Source organism: Triticum urartu, chromosome 2A, assembly GCF_056163025.1.
Source record: "Triticum urartu cultivar PI428250 chromosome 2A, HENAU_Tu73, whole genome shotgun sequence".
Classification (NCBI taxonomy): Eukaryota; Viridiplantae; Streptophyta; class Magnoliopsida; order Poales; family Poaceae; genus Triticum; species Triticum urartu.
This window is the reverse complement of record NC_141874.1, coordinates 25,783,404-25,794,622: the sequence shown is the minus strand read 5'-3', so window position 1 is coordinate 25,794,622 and position 11,219 is coordinate 25,783,404. Positions and strand designations below refer to the sequence as shown.

Below are 11,219 nucleotides of genomic sequence, written 5' to 3'. Positions count from 1 at the left end.
TATTCATAATGTTCACCAATTCATAAAAATGTTCCCGGGTTTCTGAAAAATGTGAACAATTTATAAAAAGTATTTGCGAAATTGTAAAAAATGTTTGTGGATTCAAAAAAATATCATGATTTAAAATTTGATCACAAATTTTAAAATGTTTGGGAATTTGAAAAAATGTTCGTGGATACGACAAATGTCCATGAGTTCTAAAAAGGATCATGAGTTCAATAAAAAGAAAGATAATGAAAATAAATAAAAGGCAAAAAGAAAAAATGAAAAAGAGAAAAGAAGGAAAGAACGCAAAAGGAAAAGCAAAGAAAAAACACAAAAAAAGGGTAGTGAAGGTTCTAGAACCTTCCCAGAGTTGAAAAGAGCTAATGGGCCGACCCAAATATGTGTAGCGGCAGCTGGGGATGCATTCGGTCGCTAAGAGCATCTCCAACAGACGCCCCAAACGACACGCGCGCGCGATAAACCCAACTTTTAGCGCGCGCGGGGCGGTTTGCCGCGCTCCAGCGGCCGCGGGAAACAAGCGCGCGCCGGAACCATTTGCGCGCGCGCGCGAAAAGGCCCCAGCTCGCGCGCAAGATTTGGCCTGCCGCTTCGCGCGCGCCTATAAAGCTGCGCGCCGCTTCGCGGCTTCGTCACGCGCTTCTCCCCACTTCCTCTTCCCCTCTTTCTCTCCCTCTCTGCCACGCGCCGCTCCAGCGCCCCGCCACCGACGCGCCGCCATGCCGCCGCGCCGCCGAGGAGCGTCCGGCTACCGCGGCGTCCGCCTGCGCCCCAACGGCTGCTACACCGCGGAGATACGCTCCGGCGAACTCCGGCTCGGCCTCGGCACGTACGGGACGACGCGCGAGGCCGCCCGCGCGTACGGCGCGGCGGCGTGGCGCCTAGGCCGGCCGCGCGGCCAGATGAACTTTCAAGATGTGTACACGCTCCAGCAAGCGCTCAACCTCGCGCCCTCTGCCTCATCTGAACACGGCGGAAGACCGTGTGGAGCACGCCGAGCGACAACGCCGCCTCCTCGTCGCCTAGGAGGACGAGCGGGTCATGGCGGAGTGACGCCAGCGCCACCCGGAGGACGTCGCCTACGAGTAGGCCTACTGGGCAAGGCGCCGCGAGGAGGACACGCGAAGGCGCCGCGAGACGCGGTTGGAAAGGCGTCAGCGGAAGGCGTTGGCGAATGCGCAGTCCGACATCGTTGCAGCAGGTGGGCAGTCGTTCTTCATGCCGGACGATGATCGGTGGCTGGACATCTGGCTAGATACCTCGGACGACACCGCCGAGGATGATAATGATGATGATGATAGCGACTTAGAGTAGTTTCTATCTAGTTGCGCCGTAGTTTATCTATGCTTTCAAACTATCTATCTAGTTGCACCGATGTAAAATACCTTTGTATCGTTTTTTATTTATATGCAATCTATCTAGTTTTTATTTTATCTATGCGTTCGAAAATTAAAAAAAATGTTGTGTGCGTGCTGCATTTTTTGCGCGCTGCTGGAGCGGCGCGCGCGTGCTGCATTTTAGCGAGGCTGCTGGAGCGGGCGCAGCGCGCCGCGCCAAACCAGGCGTTAGGCGCGCTAAAGCTGTTTTTAGCACGCGCCATGTTGGGCGTCTGTTGAAGATGCTTTAAGTAGCGACATACGCGCCCAATCGGGTTGGCCCCTCCTCTGTGCGGCTTAATGTGACGAACAGCCCTCATTTTGCACAAGGGGGGCCTCCCCGCATAGGCCAGCCCACAGAGTAGTAGGCACGCATGAGCGTTGGTTCAGATAACAGTTATAGCTAGCAAGTGGAACTCATCGGCTGCCACCACACCATGTTTGTGTGGTCAGCTCAACTGAGGGAGAAAATGAGTTCCACTACCCGGTTAAGCTGTGCATGACTCTTCACCGAACACCTAGGTTTTTCGCATTACAGACCCACACGGACTACCATGGCAATGGCAACCTGAGCGACGAGTCGACTCTCAACACCCATATTGTGCTGATGGATTGGGCCACAGCTCAGGCATAAAGTGGGGAAGACGAGCCATGGTTCAAAATGTGATTGAGCGAAGCGATCCCCACATCGTTCGAATCTGACCCCCGCCCGCCAGCTAGCCCCCACCATCGAGAATTGTTCATTCGGGTATATGGCGCGTATCCAACTTTCGCGCAAACCAAACATGTCCCATCAAACCAAATTTATTGAATTCCAACAGGGACACCAACACACGGAATTTTCAGGTGTAGGTGAGCCTGGGCACCAAAATGCGCTCCTCTTGTTCTACATGATTTACTATTGTCTTGGAAAGATGAAGCTTCTATAATTTTGTCAATAAAGAAACATTGTTGATAACTCATTTATGGTCTATTAATCTATATGTACTTAAATAGTATTTCAGAACAAATATGCATGTCTTTGATAGATGTATACAAGTTTGATATACATTTTTGTCCTTGCCATTTATTATCTTTTGATACATTGAACCGTATTTGAGTAGTTACATAGTTCCTGCTGATTGGTGTGCCCAGGACTATCTTTTTCATGTGTTTTCCGTAGTTACAGGAGGCAAATAACTCAAATGGTGGTGGATAAGTGCAACAGATCACCCGAAATTATTGGTACAGGAACTGTAAACACAGGCTGGGTGGATGTGCGGTAGGTGAGCACTCATCATGTACTAGGAGAAAGACGGGAAAGAATTGATGCAAAAAAATATACTAGCTATAGAGTGGCTAGCCGACGAACCGGTGGACTTGCACTGCTAAATGCAGACTTCGACGACGACCGTAGAACATGGGGGTGGGATTCAGTGATTGTGGACGAAGAACATGGCAACGGCGACCACATTGGCAATGCACCAGATTAATATGTTATTCAGCCAGGCTTGATTCTCTTCAAGATATGACATGCGATGGATGGAGTCCAGAATGCTATAACAGGTGACTCCATCAGGGGCTCAAGTACGGTATATACTTGTTCTTTCGCTTCCGAAACTTGCATCCTCCTGTCTGCAAGGGATTTGTGTTAGTTGGACAGAGTTCAAACGATGGGTGAAAAGGTAGATGATGAACTTACACCATGGCGATCACTCTTGTAGAAATGCCTCACCGGGTTTACCACTGCCTGAAATGAACCAGACCATGTACCGGGCGTTACTCAGGGCAATGGATGAGAATGAACGGGTGACCTGGCTAGAACTAACATTGGATGAAGGTGGCGGAGAGCTTCCCTGCGACATGGATAAACACATGGCTCCGACCTGTGGCGAGAAGATGGTGGCAAGAGAGCGAGAAGCCGAGAACGAGGGCAAAGCAATAAGGCTGAATGGATTAAAGAGAAGGAGGGTAGCGTGCTGCAGGTAGCCATTGCAACTAACGAGCGATTCAATGCATGTCGTTTATTTGCATGCCACAGACCTGACCTGTCAGATAGAATATGAAAGGTATACAAGTTGGATATGGTGCGGAGATATGAATATACATGCTCGCGGTATAAGAACTGCACGAATCACGTGGTATGATACCAACCTCGCGTACGTGGCACCATGTCCACCCGTGCTTTATCGGATCTCTATCTCTACTTGAATAAAATCAAGTGTGCAATCAAGTATTCAGCATTGCTGAGAAGGGTAACTTCTGCCACATATAAAACTGTCCAATACGACCATTTATATAACAGTGTCAATTGCGAGTGACAAATACGGTATTCTATTTATGATGCAATGGTTTGATTATTCAATGCACTTGTGCTTACCAATAAGTCCAAAGTTCACATACACAATACTATTATGTAGGCAGAGCACACACGAGTGGTCAATCTTCTCCACACACACACACACACACACACACACACACACACACACAAAATAATATGGACCAATATCTTAATCTTCTAGCACTATAGGGACAAGAAGGAGCTTCTCCTTCCGGCGTATTGTCACCCCAAATAATTCAGTCATACTGATGCCGCCTTTCATCGACTCTTCTGGTAGCTTCCAGTTGAAGCGGTACACTAGATTTGCTAGCATGATTTCAATGGTCGCAATCCCAAAGTTGAAGCCTGGACACATCCGCCGCCCGGTGCCAAATGGCAAGTAGGCGAAATCATTTCCCTTGTAGTCCATAGTTGCGGCGCTACCGCCATCCATGAACCGCTCAGGCATGAACTTCTGCGCATTCTCCCAACTGCCAGGGTCCCTTGCAAGGGCCCAACTATTGATGATGGTGCGCGTTCCTGATGGTATCTTGTAGCCTTTTATGTTGCAGTCGGCCATGGAGTGGTGGGGCACAAGGAGCGGTGCAGGCATATGTAGCCGAAGTGTCTCTTTGATGACTGCCTCCAAATAGGCCAAATTTTTGATATCGTCTTCAGTAATCATTTCTTTTCCCTTTGGTATAGAACTCCTCAACTCATCTTGTAGCTTCTCCATGAGGCGAGGATTTTGCACGAGCCGAATCATTGCATATTCTAGTACTATAAATGATGTATCTGCCCCAGCTTCGAACATGATCTACAAAAATATAGATACATATATAAGTATCAATGTTATATAAGGTTCCACATGTGTAGGCAATGTTTGTGACATCATACCGCCATCTGGGCTTTAATATGGTCTCTCGTGAGGTTGTACTCATGTTGAATAGAAAGCAACACATCGATGAAGTCATTCTCCTCGTTGTCATGTTCTGACGTCGGCTTGCTTGCATGCTCATCGATGAGATTATTGAGAAGGTCATCCCACATCTTGTTAATCTTTCTAGCTTTGGCACAAACCATCCTCTTGATGATGCCCAGCTTCACCAACATGGGAAAGTAGTCCTCCAGGTTAAATCCACCGATAAGCAATGCGTTGGCATCGATGAGTTCCCGAAAGAGTTTATCGTGGCCTTGTTTCCTGAAAAGCTTGCCGGAGACAACATGGCACACGATGTCGCTCGTGAAGGCACTGAGCAAATCACTCAAGTCGATGGAGGTGCATTTGGAGGCTGCATTGCAAATCTTGGCCATGACAAACATCACCTGTGAAAATTAATTTTAGTATGGCTGATATGGTGTATAACGTGTAGCCATGCATGGTGCAATATATCACTCAATCAAATCGGTTGTCTTTATGTAAGTTGCCTGATTTTTTAGAGCTTTCAATCACTTTGTTACTAGCATTAGATAAATTTGCATCTAAGAACTATTGCTTTTTGTAAACATGGTGTCCCTTGTCCATAACATGACTATGAAAAAAGAGCTAGACTTATTGATGAGACTACTATATAAATCTATTGAGCTCAGATGAATATCATGCACAAAGAAAACAATGGACACCATGACACGAAATGCAACACAATTACCTAAAAAGGAAAAGCAACAAAAACTTTATTTTTAGTTGAGCAACAAAAACTTATTGTAGTAGATATAGTTTATGGAATAGTATTACCTTGATAGAAAATGAAACAAAAATAATAAGACTATAATACTTTGGGAGAAGAAAAATGCTAAATTCAAGATATTCACACATATTACATGCAGAGCTTGCACTATACTAGTATTCTATGTAAGAAGAAGTGTAAAGTAGCGCAACTTCCATTAATTTAATTAAAGAGAAAAATCGTTATAGATAACTGATATTACTGTGCATCACATCACTTAGAATGTGACTCTCGCTGTCCCCCCTAGAAAATAATAAGAGTCAATTATAGCACTGGTGCTAGAACTTGGCACAAATGATCACTTTAGTGCTAGAACTTGCGGTGTACATATAAGTGGTTCAAGAATTTGGCTTGATGGTGCAAATACGGTGTTTCATACGCCTGCGGTGCTGACTATGCATGCCAACACGGCCTGTTTTTGTTTTGCGACAGGCCCCTCAACAATTTATTTTTTCTCTTATAAAAAAGGTATAGAAAATAAATTGGTCCACCGGAGGTTCAAACCAGCGACCTGCGGATTGCCAGCCCACCTACACGGCATTTTGTCACGTGAGGATACATATCCTTTAGATATTCCGACTGGACATTTCTCAAAAAGAAATTTGACTGGACAATTTTAATCTCAAAAATCAGTGCATACTCGGTAATCCAAACCAGGAACCTTAGGGTAAATAAGTGCCTGGGCATACCACCACAACAAACAAGGTCACTTATTTGTGATGTATAATTTGGCTCACAAAAATTGTGATGTCTTATAACATTTTATGAATATAACACAACGCGATCTTGACACTAAATTGAATTGTCGTCAATGAAACCATTAAAATTATGTGCTATAAATTTGTTGAAAAACATGTACATTATAATTATGTGCTGTAAATAATACACATATAAATAATATAAATACATTAAAATGTTCATATAACATCAAAACGAATCCACCCACTAATTCAACAAAAATCCATATAATTAAATTAGTGCCCGGGGATACAACTCCAACCGACGAGGTAACATATTTCTGCAGTATAATTACACTTTATGACTATAACGGAAAACGATCGTGTCGTTGAACTGAATTGGAGTCAGTGCAGAAAATTTCAACATTTTAGTTTTTGGGATTTCTAAAATTTTGTAAATTGTAATAATGCGTTATAAATAATATACATATAAGTAAAATAAATTACATTAAAAAAATGTTCATATAACGTCAAAACATATCCACATACTAATTTAACAAAACCCCACATAATTAACTTATGATTCTTAAAAAAACTATTATTTTAAAAAAATGTTCACAATTTAAGAAAAACAATTAATTATTTTTAGAATTTTTCTTATATTAAATAAATTCTTATATATGTTGATTTTTTTTCCTGATTTTTAATATCATATTCATGTAGTATATAAAAGTGATCATGATATAAGAAAATTTTAGGTTGTTTTAAAAAGAGTTAACATGTTTTAATAATTTTTTTGTGTTTTATGGAAACATTATTGAATTAAATTTATATATATAATATGTATGGAAAATAAATATGAGCCTAGTGTGCCATCAGATTGCAGATTCTAAAATGTGTACTATTTAAATCTTATAAACAGATTTTATATTTCATAAATATTTCAATTTGTATGAATATGTTTTAAAATAATGCGTGAATTATTTTTTAGATGACATGAATTTTTAAATTATGCAAAGTGTAATTATACTTTGGACGTCTTGTGTTGGGGTGGTATGCCTGGCTATGTAACCTGCTGTATTTTGTTTCTTGGACTAAAATTCTTAATTTATATGGTTAAGCCTAAAGTATATATAAAGCCTATGTATCTATACTGACATCAAATCCAAATTGGTGTGCTGGCTAGCCACCAGCGCAGGTGACCTATAGTACGCGAGTTTGAACGAGTAGCTTTATTTTTTATGTACAGTTTCTCTTGAGGGACTTTTTCGTCAAGAAAAAAATATCGAGAGGCTTTTCGCAAAAGACAGGCCACACGCCCTGCCCTTTGACAGCAGGCCCTACACCAAACTCGCGCACCGCAGGTGTGTACAACACCGTATTTACACCGTCAAGTCAAGTTCTTGAACCACTTGTATGTACACCACAAGTTCTAGCACTAAAGTGAACTTGTATGCCAAGTTCTAGCACTAGTGGTGTAATTGAATCAAATTAATAATACTTCAAAGCTCAGAAAATAATAACTAATCACAGGATGGAGCCCATAATCACACCGCTCAGAAAAACTCAAGATAATCCAATGGACAAGGAACCGACTGAAATGAAGAACATGGGCTGCCTAACCCTTAGGATAGGAAATCCATATAATATTTTATGTTTTAAAACGAATGTGTAAGATGAATGGACAAACACTATGTGGATGGAAGAATAATCTCAATCTCGAAGGGGAAGATAGAAGATTCCAAGTTTTCTTACCCCAAACAGTTTTCTAGGGGAAAGAATTTTACCAATAATTAGGAGCACAAATTTCCACGAGTCCCCCGAATATATATTTTTAGCAAGTGAAAAGGTAGAAAAATACATAAACTTTGAAAATGACAAAATGATTCTATACGATAGGGGTAGGCCCCCGAAACAATGACAAAATGTTTCAGCAAAAAATTCAGGCGACTGACTGAAAAATGCCAAACATGCAATCAAATTGACGGTTTTACCTCGTGCTCGCGCACATGGCGGTAGGAGCGGACCTTCCTGTTGGTAAGGAGGTGCGTGGTGGCGATCTTCTTGACATGGCGCCAGTGCTCGCCGTAGGGGCAGAAGGCGACGTCCGAGGGGCCGTAGAAGAGGATTTCGGTGACGGGGGAGTAGGGCCGGGACGCGAAGACGTGGTCGTGCGTGCGCAGAACGGCCTGGGCGGCGCTCGGCGACGAGACCACGAGCGTCGGGACGGCGCCGAGGCGGAGCAGCATGAGCCCGTCGCGGCCGTGCTTGTCGGCGAGGTCGCGGAGGGAGACGTGCGGGAGGGAGCCGACGAGGTGCAGGTGGCCGATGATCGGCAGCCTGAAGCTGGGAGATGGCAGCTTGCTCAGCAGCTGCTCTCTTGCGATGGCCGTCCCAAAGAGGCGCACGACCAGGATGACGAGAAGAGGGCAGACGAGCAAGGCAGAGACCACTAGGGCTGCATGTGGAGACGGAGACCTCGCCTGCAGCAGGAGTAGCAGCTCATGGAGGCTATGCTGCACCTGCGACATGTCTGTTCAGTTTACTGAATGATGGCCGTTGGGTTTATCTTCCAGAGCAGCCCCGCTGGTTTTATAGCTACAAGCTTGGAGATTACAGCAAGAGCTAGACATCTTTTTTCAGTCCATAATTTGTTCAGGGGAACTGCAGGCCGATGTAGGGAGCCACGACCATATTGAAAGGCTATTTGCAAACGAGACTGGATTTCAATGCGTTTCTTTTTAAGTTTTTGAAACTCGGGTGTAGTACACCCGAGAGTAGCCACACCTTTGCCTTTGCAAAGAGACTGGCTTTATACTATCGGGTGTACTACACCCGAATTTCAAAAATTTGGAAAAAACGTGATCAAACTAACTCGAAAAAATCTGTAACTTTGAGACATTAAACTTGATCAAATGTTCGAGGTAACTGCCAAATTTCAGCCAGAAATAACACCAGAGGAGCTCTCACCAAAGCAGACAAAAACAATCTTCAAAGTTTGGTGCACTGTTTGAGAAGTGATTTTGTGACCCACAACTCAAGATAAGAACAAACATATACCAGTAAGAAGTGAAACGAATTTTCTACGGGACCAAGAATGCAGGCCATGGAGACTAGTCTATAAAATAGGAAAACATTAGGACCACCCCACGGCAGTGTCGAGGACACAACATGCTAGGGATAACATTAGAATATATTTTGCCTTATTACTATGTTTCTTCATTCTAGTCTATAAAATAGGAGAACATTACAATATTTTAGCGTGCGGTTGCGCGGCCCTGTTGGAGCAAACTCAAAGCTGATGACCAACTACAAACAATAATATCACCTCCATGAGGAAAGCAACACCCGTGGCGTCGCTATCATTGACACCATAGCGCGGATCTTTCGCTCGGACCCTTACAATTGACATCCACATAACCAAAGTTGCTGACCCAACCCACCAGGGGCTGCTGCCAACACCACCATACTTCGTGATCCAAACTAGGGAGCCATCACTGCCGAAACCATGATAACACAAGAATCACCCGATACCCCCGCCCTCGCTAGCTACCCACATAGCCAAGAGGAGACGCCACCAATGCCGCAATACGGCCTGACGCAAAGACACCCGTGTAGCCTCACCATGCAGGGTCGCCACCCCGGCGCCCAGAATGACACACACACGCGTTGGAACATCATACCGCCAGAAAGCCGACACCTTGGCATGCATGGACCAAGCATGACGGTGAGCATTGTGCCCAAGCACCATCATGGTGAGTACCGGACAACAACAATACCAGCCCACGCGCAAAGAGAGCCCCTGGTTACGGTTTTCAGATCCCACCTGGATCTAGCTCCACACCCACGCCGGTTGCAAAGACCAACGGAAAGGGCCAACAACACCTCACAAACCACCTGCCCGCAACGTGTCCTCAGGCCAGCATCAACCGGTGTGAGGATGCCAGGGTTGCAGGTTTCCTCGGGATAGATCCGACCTAGATCCGGCCAAGGGAGCGGGTCCTTATACCATATGGCGTATTTGATCATTTTGCCTTATTACTGTGTTTCTTCATTCTAGACTCGCCCGTGATTTCGGGCATAACTTTATTGTATTCTACCAATATCTATTTTTCACTCGTGACCTATTCACCCATGCTTTTTAATTTGCCTTTAAATTTTCTATCTCTTAGATCTTTTGAATCATAGATCTGATTTATGATCCATTTGGATATTACTGCTTCTAGTATTCATATATGTAAAAAGAAGTTCAATCTTGGACATGTTTTGAACGTGAACATCCAAAGTGGGTTTCTCGACCGCCGTGCATGTTCGATGCCCGGCAGGCGGATGGATGGGCAACTGGCTTGAATGTAGTAGAAATCTGTCACGTCGCCATGTTTGGTCGCACAGTGCCAGCATTAAAGCGGCGCCGAGAGCGAGCGCACGAGGCGTGACCAGTCGGCCAGAACATCCGCCTCAACCGCTACACCGGTGTGAATGTTGCGCCGTTCGGTCGGCATGCGCCAGATCTGTGACGTCCCCTCTTGATCAGCATAAAAGCGGCATGGAGAGCGGAGTAGCGACTAAAGCATGAAGAGAGAGATGGTTTCGTGGGCTCAGGGTGTGGGACGCCCACAAACCTCCTCCGGGTTTTTCTTTAGTTTGCGAAAATACAGACTCGTGGACCTGTTCGTAGATGGACAACGTTGGATGGTACAAAGTGTCTAGACAGCATGATTCGAGCGTAAACGGACGAATTGATGTACCTAAGAGTATATCAACATAAGTTGCAGACACTCAGCTGTGTGCGCACGCGCCTGGTTCACTTAATTTCTATAACTCAATTTTCTACTACTAAATGATGGTCGTGAAGACGACGTGGTAACCGTTCGAAGAAAGGAAAAGCGATCTCCTCAGCCCGCCGCCAAGGAGTTCCTCCACCGTTGTTCCTCCGGCGGCTCCCCTCTGCCGGCGACCTCGGTCGTCGGTGGTGAGAGGGGTCGCCGGATCCACGCGTGTGGATCAGTTTAGACCTACGTAGTCTAGATTTTTTAGGCTGTTCATTGTCTCGTCTTCGGCGGCGGCGATGGTGGCGCCGAATAAAGATTCTTCAAATCCTTCCCCAACAAGGCGATTGGTCCTATAATTGGGGATG

General features: G+C 44.9%; 1 protein-coding gene across 1 annotated transcript; it reads right to left on the bottom strand.

Moving 5' to 3' along the window:
* Window positions 1-3,710: 3,710 nt before the first annotated feature.
* Window positions 3,711-8,758, bottom strand: LOC125529518 (indole-2-monooxygenase-like). Its single transcript, XM_048693929.2, has 3 exons — window positions 8,077-8,758; window positions 4,576-5,004; window positions 3,711-4,495 (listed from the first exon to the last, which is right to left on the bottom strand). Exons 1-3 carry the CDS (start codon window positions 8,611-8,613, stop codon window positions 3,869-3,871), a joined length of 1,593 nt encoding a protein of 530 aa, XP_048549886.2. The 5' UTR covers window positions 8,614-8,758; the 3' UTR covers window positions 3,711-3,868.
* Window positions 8,759-11,219: the final 2,461 nt, after the last annotated feature.